We start from the raw sequence: 14,287 nt of genomic DNA, 5'->3' as shown, positions 1-14,287 counted from the left end.
GATGATTCTCGTGGTTAAAAGTCTGCACTTCTTGAGTGTTTTTCCTAATCAAAATGTAGCCATCTCAGTTTCTCTTCTGTCATTTGACCACTTAAAGAAATAATTTTTAAAAATTTGTTGTTTTTATTATGGAATAGTAAAATTTATATCTTTTGCATTTAATTTGAGTAAGTTAATTATTTCTAACCCTGCTTTAACAAAAGTAGTAAAGAAGCATGTCAGACTCATTTGAGCACAGAAAGAAAAACCAAGGAATTTAATCCCATCGTTAACATTAATACTCTTGGGAGCCTTGGACAAAAATGTAACCTCTCTGTCTCTTATTGTGGACTACCAATTGTAAGACTTACCCACATTATAGGGAACCCACAGGGATTTATTTTCTGTTGTGGGTGCTTCAAACACTTACTTATTAAATGTCTAAAACTGCTCCCTACACCGTGGAGCCTTGGGCACAGGTGAAGTAAAATGCTACTGACTGAATTACTTGTTGAACAAGAGAAGAATTCTGTTTCCTATTATACAGCCATCTCAATAAGCAGATCCGTTCTTATAAAATAGTCATAATCACCCCTGTTAACGGAAAATGCTTCTAATCATTTTATGACCACCATAAACACTACTCTCATGGGACCTATCCCTATTCAGGTTTTAACAGAGATGTAAAGAGTATGGAATGGACTGTTTCAGGAATATCTTAAGAATATTGGCCTCTGTGACAGCAATTTTATTATCACAGTGATCTTTTATCGCTACCTGCCAGTGAAATGGAGACTAGTTACCCAGAAGTATCAAGGCAGGCAATTTTAATTTTACCTTACTTTTCAACATGAGTGAGAGATATCTACTCTAATTGACATGTTCTAATGTAAAGAGATGCATAGAGAAAAAGAGAAAGCTTTGCATTATTTTCTTTTTAACTAAAGAAATGAAAATAGGTTAAGAGCTTGAAAAAAGTCAAGATAAAGAATTTCTAAAGAAAATACTTAGCCTTTGAGCACAAAGCTGTTTTTGAAAAGAGTGTTTTGTCTAAGATAAAAAAATTCCATAAGTATATTCACAACTGGTATATGTTGCTATAAGCAAAAATGTTTGAATGTTTTCATTTCCCAACAAAGTATCATAAGTATCTGGGAACAAAATAGCTTTAAAAGACAAGCCCATGATATAATATTTGGATTCTTTCAAAGTTAGGAATAATGTTAAATAAAGTCTTGTCAATGAGGATAATATAAGCTCTGTGCTATTTCACATGTTGTGCTTGCATGTTTTCCCTTATTCTAGCATAAAGATTAATGTTCTTTGGTATCTTTTTCGTTCTGCTTTTATTCTTTAACATTTAGGTGCCTTGACCCAAGCCATTCGAAATTTTGCAAAAAGCCTTGAAGGTTGGCTTTCCAATGCCATGAACAATATTCCACAGAGAATGATACAAACCAAGGTACACTTTTATGTCCTTGCTTTTTCTTTTGTGTTTAGGAAATCGTTATGAACTATGAATTTTAAATCTGTCCTATCAAATGATATTATGTAGAATATTAATATTATAATAAATTAAATCTTTTTAAATTGATTTTTGTATTTGTATTTTATAACCATGTGGTAAAGAACTTGCACAAGATATGTTGTTTGATGATGCTCTTTCCAGAGAGACTAGAGAAACATTTTAGATGTGGTGTATTTATCAGCCCTTTTCTAAAGTGTATATTTAAGATTGCTTAATTTCAGTTATTGAAAAGAACAGCCTAGGATGTTCAAATAGTTTCCATTTGAGTTTTAGAATTTTTAGGTCCCCTACTATACTCATTGTATTCCGAAATGTTCATGTAAATTAATAACCATTTGCTTTTCAGGATGTTTTGGTTTTTTAACAGTGGAGAATGCTTTTGTGAATCAAGTAATCATTTTTTTAAAATAAATTTATTTTATTTATTTAATTTTGGCTGCGTTGGGTCTTTGTTGCGGTGTGCAGGCTTTCTCTAGTTGCCGCGAGCAGGGGCTACTCTTTGTTGCAGTGCGCGGGCTTCTCATTGCCGTGGCTTCTCTTGTTGCGGAGCACGGGCTCTAGGTGCGTGGGCTTCAGTAGTTGTGGCTCGTGGGCTCTAGAGCACGGGCTCCGTAGTTGTGGTTGGCGGGCTCTAGAACATGGGCTCAGTAATTGTGGTGCATGGGCTTAGTTGCTCCACGGCATGTGGGATCTTCCTGCACCAGGGCTCGAACCCATGTCCCCTGCACTGGCAGGCGGATTCTTAACCACTGTGCCACCAGGGAAGCCCAAGTAATCATTTCTTAAAGAGAACAGTTATATCATAGTTGATGAGTATATTTCAGGAATGTGGATTATTTAGCTAGAGATATGAATTCTCCTCTCCACTTTGTCCCCTACTAACCATGTTACTTTAGGTTAATCTGTGAACATACATGACAGATTGGACTGATTCTGTCTAAACTTTGATAACAAAAATCACATTTGTGGCCTTTTGTCAGGGTCTGTATCTACTGTCAGATGCCAGCAATATGCCTTGGCTTTCCGTTTGAGAGTGTAATTGAAGCTCTTGTAGCTGACAAGTCTGTGATAGCACAAGTCTGCTTCAGCTTAAGGTTTGCAATAACACATTCTATCTCTAAAATGTATAGGACACATTTCATGAATATGCCCACCTTAGATTGTTGCTTTAGAGCTGTGCTGTCAATACAGTAGGGCTAACCACATGTGGCTATTTAAATTGTAAATTTAATTAAATTGCATTGAAATTTACTTCCTCAGTCACACTAGGTACATTTCAAGCACACCTTAACCCATGTGGCTAGTAGTTACCATACTGGGTAACACATAAGTAGAGCGTTTCCATCATTGCAGAAAGCTCTCCATGGTAGTGCTTTTCTAGAGTGCCACGTTCAGGTGGGCAAATAAAAGAGGTGCTATTTGATTATGATGGTCAGAGGAATGTTTTCCAACTTGCAAAGTCAGTCATAGTTATAACAATACTTTCAAACAGCTAAAAGTCCCTCCTGCCCCAGTGTCATCAAAGTGGATCTGGTAGCAATCCATCTGCAATATGGGCCATCTCACTGATCTCTAGAGTTGATTTGGGTGGTTTACCTTGGAGGAAGGTGCCTTCTGCTATTCCTCTCTCACGGACATGCAGCCTTTTTCCAACTGAGCATTTAATCAACAAAGATGATCTAGTGTGACAGTGGAAACAGCATAATGAGGTTGTGACTGAAAGTTATTATCAAAATGCCTGGATTCATATCCCACCACTGTACTGTAGTTTCTGTGTAACCTTGAGCAAGATCGTTAACCTCCCTAAGTCATAACATGTGTCTAATAGAATGTTTATGAGAATTGAGCAAGGTAATGTATGTTAGGCATTTAACACAGTGCCTGGCACGTGATATGTCCTTGATTAGTATAAACCACAGAGATGGGAAAATGTGAAATACTCTCTTTGGGGGTATGTGAACGTCCCCCAAGTTCCACATGGTCCTGAAGCATCTCACTATCAAGATAGAACATCCTTTGGCCTGTGGAACACCTTCTACTGCTCAGCCAACTGACTGTTCAATCAATTGCTTGTTATATACCCATAGTGATTTAATGTCATTCCTGTAAATATGTTAAAGTCCTCATTAGATCTGCTATGCAAGTAACAAATTTTCATGAGATCATGAGATTTAGATATTTACCTAGACTTTTTCTTTGTTGTTAGCTTTGCTATCTTTCAATATAACCCAGTTTGTTCAGGGTTTCAGCAGGAAAAAAATGGTATATCCAAAGGGGAGAATAATTGAATAGAGTTTAAGGGTCTGTTTCTAAACATGTGAAAAGAGTTAAGAAAACCAAAGAGGAATGGTACAGCACCCCAGGACTAGCAAAATAGTGGGAAGCCTGCCCATCCCTAGGTCTGAAGGGGAAGGAAGTGATTATGGCATCAGATCTTCTCCTTCCTCCAGAACTGTGGCCTTACGAAGGAGAGGGCAAAGGTTGTGAGGGAATTAGTAGTTTGACTACTTTCTTCCATCCTTCAGTCTCCTACCAGTGCCTTTCATTGGCCAAACCCAACTGGAAGCCAAAGGGCAAGAGAGGCAGTTAATGTAATCTATTCAGTTTAGTCTTCCTGGGCACAGAGCAGAATGGAGAAGGCCGGAAAGTACATTTTGAAGGACAAATGGAGATTTTTCTGGATAGCCCTTTTACAGAAATTCAAATTCTGAAGAGTTGCTTGTATTCGATAAGTTTATTAGCTATGTATTTGCTAATAAAGTCTTTGAGTGTTCTTATTTCACCTCAGAATTACCCACTCCTATTTCACCTCTATAAAATAAAGGTAAAAAGAGTGAATCTTAATGACAGTGCTCTGAAAAGCATGTTTTTTAATCCAGTTTAAAAAGTGGGACTGGATAGTGTGGTTTTCCAAGTAAAAGGAAAAAAAAAATTATTTGCTTAGTTTGTAGTTGGCTGTCGTACAGAGAATAAGAAATGAAAATCAACATTTCTCCTACTTGTTTCGACTAAATCATTTCTTGCTATGGATTAGTAGCTACTTGCAAGACTGGTTTAATTAATGGTGCACTCAGATGTCGAAAAATGTGGGAGTTTGTTTTAGCCTTGACCTCAGCCTACTCAAAAGGAAAGTAATACTTGGTTTAGAGGTTTAAATGCTATAATTTACAAGTAAGCTCTCTCACCAAATGAATTTGAAATAAGTATCAGAGGGAAGCATTTAAAATTTGGCAAGGGAATAAAGATTTAAAGATTGCAGTGGTTTCTTTTACTGGAGGGGAAAAAAAAATCCCCACTTAATTGGATTTCTTTACAGGTTGCAGCTGTAAGTGCCTTTGCCCAGACTCTGCGAAGATACACGTCGCTCAATCACCTGGCCCAGGCAGCTCGTGCAGTGCTTCAGAACACTTCTCAGATCAACCAGATGCTCAATGACCTCAACCGTGTCGACTTTGCCAATGTCCAGGTACTCTGTTTTCTTTCAAAACGTGTCTTTTAATGAAAGGTATCCGATTTTTTCTTCTTAATTGGGATCATCATATTTCTTTTCAAAGTTACATCAATTCACAGGCACATCTAGATTCACAGTATCCTGAAAGAGGAGAGTTTTACTCAGCTACGGCTTTACTCCTCTGTTTTGCGGTTAAAGTCTGCTAATATTTATAGTGCTAGACAGCAACATATGTCACCAGGGTTTGCTGAATGATTAATAGAGTAATGATGACCACAGTCAGTGAAGTTTGGTAGGCAGGAGATGAAACGCTTTCATCTACTAGCTGTGGGGTCTTGGGCAAGTTCCTTAACTCTTCTGGGCTTTACTTTCTCCATTTTATAACACATATCTTAGATTACTGTTTACATATTTAGTAATATGTAAAGCCCATAGCACCATGACACGCACACGAGAAATTTGTTTTCAAAAGTGCCCCACCTTGGTTCATGCCCCGGTCCGGGAGGATCCCACGTGCCGCAGAGCGGCTGGGCCCGTGAGCCGTGGCCTCTGGGCCTGTGCGTCCGGAGCCTGTGCTCCGCAGCGGGAGAGGCCACAACAGTGAGAGGCCCGCATACTGCAAAAAAAAAAAAAAAAGTGCCCACCTTGGAACTCTATTTCAGAGTTTACTATAGGTACCTGGTAAATACTTGTTATTTGAAAAGAATTAGGTGTAACATATCTGACTGTTTTGATCATCCAAATGAAAGAATAATTTTTTAACCTAGTGATGAAACTACTCACTTGTACATCAAAGTACACGTAAAAAATAGCTACTTTAGGAATATTATTGTGGAATCCCAACAAGTATTTTATTTCAGATACTAAAATAATGAAGCTAATTGTTACCAATGAAAAAAAAAATAGTCCATGGCTCACTCAAAGCAAAAGCAACAAAAGATATATAAATATTGAACATAATCAAAATTTTAAACTTCTGTGCTTCAAAAGAGACCATCAAGAAAATGAAACGACAACTTATAGTATTGAAAAAATGTTTGCAAATCATATATCTGATAAAAATTTATATCTAGACTATATAAAAAGAACTATTATAACCCAACAATGAAAAGACAACCTCGTTTAAAAAATGGGCATAGATCTAAATAGATATTTCTCCAAAGAAGATACACAGATGTCCAATAAAGTACCAGAAAACTCATTCAGCAGCCACCAGGGAAATACAGATTAAAACCACACTGAGGGGCTTCCCTGGTGGCGCAGTGGTTAAGAATCCACCTGCCAGTACAGGGGGCACAGGTTCGAGCCCTGGTCCAGGAAGATCCCACATGCCACACAGCAGCTAAGTCCGTGTGCCACAACTACTGAGCCTGTTCTATAGAGCCCGCGAGCCACAACTACTGAAGCCTGTGTGCCTAGAGCCTCTGCTCTCAACAAGAGAAGCCATCGCAATGAGAAGCCCGCGCACTGCAACGAAGAGTAGCCCCCGCTCACTGCAACTAGAGAAAGCCCATGCACAGCAACGAAGACCCAAGGCAGCCAATAAATTAATTAATTAATTAAATCTATAAAAAACCCCGAGATACCACTTCACACACACTAAAATGGGTATTATCAAAAAATAAAATGGGTATTATCAAAAAGACAAATAATAGGGCTTCCCTGGTAGCACAGTGGTTGAGAGTCCACCTGCTGATGCCGGGGACACGGGTTTGTGCCCTGGTCCGGGAGGATCCCACGTGCCGCGGAGCGGCTGGGCCCGTGGGCCATGGCCGCTGAACCTGCGCGTCCGGAGTCTGTGCTCCGCAGCGGGAGAGGCCACAACAGTGAGAGGCCCGCGTACCACAAAAAAAAAAAAAAAAAAGACAAATAATAACAAGTGTTGGTGAGGGTGTGCAGAAATTGGAACCCTTATACACTAGTGATTGGAATGCAAAATGCTGCAGCCACTTTGGAAAACAGTATGGCAGTTCCTCAAAAGGTTAAACCTAGAGTTACCATATGATTTGGCAGTTTCACTGCTAAGTACATACCAAGAAAAATGAAAACATGTCCACCTAAAAACTTGTTCATGCGTGTTCCAGCAGCGTTATTCATATTAGCCACATAAAAGTAGAAACAACTCAAATGTCCATTAACTGATGACTATGTGAACAAAATGTGATATTCCACACAATGGAATATTATCGGGCAATAAAAAGATGAAGTTCTGATACATGCCACAACAGAGATGAACATTATGCTAAGCAAAAGAAACCAGATACAAAGGACCGTACATTGCATGATTCCATTTATATGAAATGTGCAGAACAAATACATGTATAGAGACAAAAAGTAAATTAGTAGTTGCCTAGGTCCTGTAGACTGGTGGGATTGGGAGGTGATAGATAAGGAGTAGTATGGGGTTTCTTCTTGGAGAAATGAATACATTCTAAAATTGATTGTGATGATAGAGGCACTACTCTGAATATACTGAAAGAAGCCATTGAATTATATACTTTAAATGAATGAATTGTTCGCTCTGTGAATTATGTCTCAATAAAACTGTTTTAAAAAACAATATCGTTGCTTAAAGATAACTAATTATTACTCCATTTCCTACAAAGTTTAATCTACAATTCTGGACTAGTTTTATCATTTAAAATATATCAAAAAGTAATATTTGGGTTTGATTTATTTTAGGGTGTCGTTAATTAGTTAAGTTCATTCTGACTTTCATGAATTGAGTTTAAACTTCTAATGTGTATAGTTTTTCTTAGATCTACATAAATATTTTTATATATACAAGCACACATACGCACACACGTGCAAATATGTAAGCTCCACAAGAACAAACTGTCTCACGTTTACAAATCCATTAACTTTACATATTTCAGTGGAATTTACATTAACTGATTTTAGTGGGAATATTAAGAGTTCATATATTTTTGCTTTAAAATGTATACTGTTATGTTTTTTTCAAATCTTCATTCAGAAAAGATATGTTTAAAAGTACTTTAAGAAGAGTAGAAATGGTAAGGCAACTTCTAGTTTCAAAAAGTAATTTAAGTTTAATAACCGAAAATATATTTAAGAATTATTCCTAATAATATCTGAGAAAGATTTAAAATTTTCTGTTTTAACATTATTTTCATTCGTATAGTTGTGTGTCTGAACCCTATGAAGTATGTATAGAAATGAGTTCTTCCTGGTTATAAACGCCAGCCTTGGCAACATTATTGCATATAAATGGTCAGTTATACATCTATACTACTACTCATCCCCCACTCACTGACTTTGAGGTTACCTTTTCCCTTCCTTTATTCTCAGCTACCAAGTTTTTCTGGGTCCACATGACAGTTATTAGTGCTGAAACCTGTGTGCTTAAGTATCTGTCCTCTAAGACCTCCTTCCTTTCGTTAGAGGACCATGAGCGCAGTGGTGTGCCCTCCATTTCCCCCTACATTTTACCTCTCACAACTCTGTTCATTTTCATATGTAATCTCTTTCTCAGGTTAGCATATTTTATCTTTAACTCCTTTCTTTCCTCTTCTGTTCCACATTTTACCTGGTTTTCAGTCTCCTGCCTCCCATTCCACCTTCATCACCCTCTCCTGTTCATTTGGAAGTCCCTGCCCCTACGAGATTAACCTCAGTTAAGACTGACACCCTAAGACATATAGGGTGATGCTCTTGTAATAAGGGAACTTTAATTTAAAACAATGAAATCACATGTAAGTGTCAATATTTTAATGCTCTAGGAGCTTAAGTTTCTTTCAGGATATCCATAAATCTCTTTCATTACTTCATTCTTCTTTAATTAAATCTTTAACTCATGCATTCAGGATAATTTTCCTATTGCCGTATAATTGGTTTTCTGTTTTAATTAACTGATAACATTACAATAGTATTGCTTTAGAATTGTTTTGTGTAAATGGATAGTTTTCCAAATACAGTATGGGCTAAATATACTTGGGTTGGTTGACCTGATAACCTAACTTTTGCATATACTTGTGTTTCTGTATTTAAAAGACATTCTGATTTTGAAGCTACTGCCTCCTTATCATCTTGGAGATAATTTATTTCCAACTTAAAAATATCTTTAATTTTCATCCTTACCTTTTTCCACTATAGAACTGAAATATCCAAATTCCTTCACAGGAATATACTTCACAGGAGTAATTACAGTGTACTCTATTGTTAGTATATTTTCAATCTTAAGAGTAGTAAAATGAAATATAATATAAAGTAGTTTGAAAAGTCAGAATAATGTCCTATGGCTTTATTTCTCTAAGTTTAGTTTTAGATTATCATTATCTCTTGGCAAGAACTAACTTCCTAGGAAGCAGTGAGTTTGAATTTATGTTAAGAAATGAAATTAAATTCTTCCAAGGATACCAGTAAGTTCCTCCTGCCTCTTACCAATGCACAAAAAAATCTTCCACAGTGGGTAAAGAGTTTCAGTTTTGCAAGATGAAAAAGAGACCTATTGCACAGTAATGAGCATATAGTAAACACTCCTATAGTGTACACTTCAAAATGGTTAAGATGATAAGTTTTATGTTATGTGTTTTTTACCACAATAAAAAAAATGCTTAGCCATTAATGAAAAAACGAAAACAACCTCCCCTATCCTTTCTTGAGACATAAATTCTTCCCTGGGTGCTCTTCTGGACTCCTAAATTGATATAAAAGTTCTGGTAGTCATTTAACAGTGTATTTTGAAAAACCTATTACATAGAAAAAAGTACGAAAGTAAGCAAAGATGTAGTTACTAGATTGCTAATTCCAGCATTTTTCCTAATAGTAAGAAATTGGAATGACCATAAATGTGTAACTGTATGGAATTGGTTTTGTAAATAATGGAATATTTATGCATTGAAGCAAATTCCATCACTGAACAATAAATATAGCTCCTCATTTGCCTATACGGAAAGTCATTTATCATATATATTGAAGTGAAACTAAGCAAAATATCAAGTAAAATGTCTAATATGAGCCTCTTTTAAAATAACATATGTACGTAAGCATACATGCATATGTATATACTACATGTGAACAGTTTGAAAGTTATTAGCATGTTGTAGTTATCTCTTAATGTTGGCATTTTAGATATTCTTAATATTTTGTTCCTTTTTGTTTATTTGTATTTTCAATTTTTAATAATCATTGTGGTGTACTTAAAATACTTAAAAGTGATATTTAGGAGGTAAAATCGGAAAGACTATTACTAATTAGATAAGAGAAAGAAGGATAATAGATGGTATCATCAGCTGGGAATGTAGAAGAAACCCTAGGTTTCCCTGAAGAAATAAAATGAATTGAGTTTGGGCATTTTATATTTGAAGTACCTCCCAGTTGAAATGTCTCTTAAATAAGGTAAAGTCTGTAGGGCCAGGAGAGGTGCTGGAACCAGAGGGTGGAGATTAGGGGTTTATTTAGTTGAAATGGTTGATTTGAATAAATGTGTCCTCTGAGAACAGATAGATTGAAAGCTATAGACACTTTTCAGAAAAATACATACATATTCACAATGTTTTAGACATAGAATCAGGACCTTCACAGACACCCCTCCACAGAAATCTATTGTGAAAATATTATCTGGACACAGTGAACCCAGTTTAAAAATTCTTGTCACATTTCATTTCTCTAATGTTATGCTTGGGGAAAATGAGGCCCACGCAGATTAAATGAATTGCTTGAAGTCAGTTTAGCTGATTCAGGCCCTATGTTATCATCCATGTCCTTACTCAAATATTATATTACCAAATAATTGTATTCTGACCTTAAGAGTATAGTATTTTTTTAATGTTAAAATACAACATAGCACTAGAAACATTGTAAAACTTATGGCAGCCATTGAAAATTAACTTTAGAAGTTCCTGTTTTCATTGCTGTTACCAAACATGAAACTTTCCTGTCAGAACCAGAAGGAAAACTATAGTGATCAAATTTCTTGGCAGGTAGCCTTCCTACATTTTCTCAAAAGTATTTTTGTTGTTGTTGTTGTTGTTGTTTTCGGTTCTGTGAATTAATTTGCATTCATAGCCTTGCCTCTGTAGCCCTTGAGACTTCAGTTTCTTATCCATAAAACTCATATAGCATATACTTCTACCTTGTATCATTCAGTGTTTGTTTTTGTTTTAATCCTGAGGGACCACTTTTGGCCAATTGAATCTATTTATCCATCTGACTTACGCTAAATCTTTTCAAATGAATTGGCTTTAAAGTTTTATCTGGTTGGGAGAAAAAAGAGAGGGAGTAAAAACTAAAGAAAGACGCCTCATACTGTAGGTTCAGGCTCCTGTTTTTCTTAAGTAATCATATATTTTAGTCTTTCACACAGACTAGTTAATGTAGAAAAACCAAGTCATACTTTTATGTCACATCACTTTTTCATGCACAAAGGCGATGTTAGTTTCCTTAATAACTGACAAGTAGTCCTTCATTTTCTTAATTCATTTAATTGTTTTACGCTTTCAATATAATTTGCCATTTATGCCTATGGTTTGTGTGCTGACACTCAATGAAAAGGTGCTGAGTTGAACTTTTTCTTTGCTTTCTGTGTACTGTCCCAGGAGCAGGCTTCCTGGGTATGTCAGTGTGATGACAACATGGTTCAGAGACTAGAAACAGACTTCAAGATGACTCTTCAGCAGCAGAGCACCCTGGAGCAGTGGGCTGCATGGCTTGACAATGTGATGATGCAAGCACTGAAACCCTATGAAGGAAGACCCAGTTTTCCTAAAGCTGCCAGGCAGTTTCTGCTAAAATGGTCTTTCTACAGGTATCGTCTCAATTTTTCCTATTCTGCAATTATGTATGTACATGCTTCTCAGAAAAAAAGCAAAGAAAGGAAGACTTCAGTTTGCAGAAACTCCGTGTTGTGATTATCTTCAACCCAACTCATGACTACAGCATCATGGAATTGTACCAGGAAGCTTATGGAAATAAAATTCCTGCTAGGAAAAGAAAGGCTCTTATTCAAAGCCCTAGAAGTTCTCAGATGGGAACATCTGAGATCCCAGTCTAGATAAGATGTTTAGCAACAGTCAAAAAAGGACTACAGTCCTCCTTCTCGCAAACGTGTATTATTTAGTCTTCTTTCTTGAGCCGTTACCACCACTCTTCTTCTCTAGTTCAGGGATTCTCAAATTGTGGTTCGCTAGACCAGTAGCATCACTATTGCTTGGAAACACATTAGAAATGCATATTTTCAGACGCCTCCCCAAAATGTACCTGAATCAGAAACTGCAGAGGGGAGGCCCAGCAATCTGTGCTTTTTAAAGTATCGTCCACGCAGTTCAGATGCATACTCAGAACCACCTAGTTAATTTCTTAATTTGATCAATTACAATTGTTTTCAAACCTAGCTGCACCTCAGAATTAGTGGAAAGAAGAGCAAAACAAAACTCCTAGGTATCTCCCAAGAACTACTGAATCAAAATCGTGGTGGTTAGAAAGTAGTGATTAGGAGTAGGGATAATCAGAAATTTTTTTTTTTCAAAACGCTTACTCCTGGTGATTCTAATGCGTAGCCAGTTTAATATCGAATAATCTAGTAATACAAAATGAATCACTTTTTGACTAAAAGGATATATATATATATATATATATATATGTGTGTGTGTGTGTGTGTGTAAATGTATGTTTTTCTAGACATAGAAGAACCCCAGCAGAGAAAGATTACTTGATATATAATATCAACTGTTGGGGTGAACCATTGACCATAGGTCTACACCAGGGGTTAAAAAACAGAACCTGTGTGAGTTGGCATATATACTATATATATGACATAGGATGGAATTGACAGAGTTCCATTTCTTAAGCTAAGTTACGTAAGTCGTATTTTTGACCCCGGAATTTATTCTTGTGATGGGAGTTCATTTCTTTGCTTCTTTAGATAATGGTGGCCTCACTGGCTCGGGCCGAAAAGCTATGTCTACTTTGAGGTTTAGGCAGTCCCTAATTTAGTTCCTGTGCAACCATGCACACATCAAAGTAGTGACTACAGGACATACCACTGACTGTGGCTGTGAGTACCCTATGGTCATCATCGGGACCTCAGTGGTGAGTCCAAAGCAGTTGTGAGGAGAGAAGGTATAGAAAGAAGTAGCAGAGTTTAGAGACTAGTAGAAATTCTGAACCCAGTAAGCCCAAATTACAGGATTTCCATCTTGTTTTGACCACCTTGATAAAGATGGAACCAGAGATCTTTTAATTATGATGGTAGTTGCTTGGTTTTTATTGTGACTTATTTCTTTCTCAACTGATTTGGTCCAATTCTTATTTCTTAAACTGAAGTAGAGGTGTAGATTCGCTGTATATGTTTAATTAGGAGTTAAATTATCCTTACATCCTGAAAACCGTTTTCTAGTGTCTAGCCCAGGGTTAAATGCAGTGAAAGAAAGTCTACCAGTTTTGTGTTGTTGTTTTGTTTTTGTTTTGGGGACGGAATAATTCCACAGTTCTGTCTCTCATATATTTAGTGCTTTTAGTCCGTATGATTTGAAAAGCACCTTATTATGGTGCTGTCTAACTCTGTGACCCACTGATATGCTTCATTAAAGCCAGTCCTGGGTTTAGATCTGGGTGTCAGTGAGCAATGTGTTGATGATATGAGTTTTCCTTTGATATATGGGGAAGATTTGGAAAACATTATCACAGTATTCTCAAAGTAGATGTAGAAATAGTAGTATTAATAGTAGAATTCAAAATTTTAATTTGGGAACATTTCTTAAGATTTCAGATATTTTCCCATTTGCTTGCAAGTTGATTTCATCCATTTTTTTTCCTCAGAAAATCATATAGATGGTATATGTGCTTCATGAATGATGAAACAGAAGTTATACTAGCTGTTGTTCCAAAACCTATATGACCAAAAGCAGAGTGCATCCTCTATATCAGAAAAAATCAAGGGTTTTTTTTTTCTTCTTACTGCTTTCTTATGTCATTACATCAGACTTGCCCTTACTCCTTCCTGAGGACTTTTTTTTCTATGTTTAGTTGATATCATTTTAGAAATACACTCCTGGAGCCTTTGTCTCCACAGAGATTTGTTGCAGGTATCTTGACAGAAAATTACTTACTTGTATTTCTTGTTATCTGCAGATATACAAACCCAGTAGATCATCACTTGCCTGCCCTCTGTCCTCCCTCAGTTGGGGATAGTTGGCTTGTTATTGTTAGGCACTATTATGGTTATTATTTTCATTTCAAGAAGTCTTGAAGGCGTATACTTCAGGGCCACAGAAGGAAAGGCATATTCAGACAGATGCATACCTCCTGCTGGTAGGCGAGGTCAATAACTTAGAAACTTAAGAGCCTCTAAAATCTGACCTTTTTTTACC

At 36.6% G+C, this 14,287-nt stretch overlaps 1 protein-coding gene across 7 annotated transcripts in view; it reads left to right on the top strand.

Annotated features, from left to right (window-relative positions):
* Nucleotides 1–14,287, top strand: part of RFX3 (regulatory factor X3) — a 289,832-nt gene that overhangs the window by 244,474 nt on the left and 31,071 nt on the right. For all 7 annotated transcript variants that reach the window (XM_067744268.1, XM_067744267.1, XM_067744270.1 and 4 more), the window contains 3 exons: nucleotides 1,344–1,441; nucleotides 4,824–4,973; nucleotides 11,516–11,724. In XM_067744268.1, the coding sequence (XP_067600369.1) occupies nucleotides 1,344–1,441; nucleotides 4,824–4,973; nucleotides 11,516–11,724 (457 nt within the window). The remainder of the gene's footprint in view (nucleotides 1–1,343; nucleotides 1,442–4,823; nucleotides 4,974–11,515; nucleotides 11,725–14,287) is intronic.

This window comes from Pseudorca crassidens, chromosome 7 (assembly GCF_039906515.1).
Source record: "Pseudorca crassidens isolate mPseCra1 chromosome 7, mPseCra1.hap1, whole genome shotgun sequence".
NCBI classification, from domain to species: Eukaryota; Metazoa; Chordata; class Mammalia; order Artiodactyla; family Delphinidae; genus Pseudorca; species Pseudorca crassidens.
This window is presented reverse-complemented; position numbering and strand designations above follow the sequence as displayed.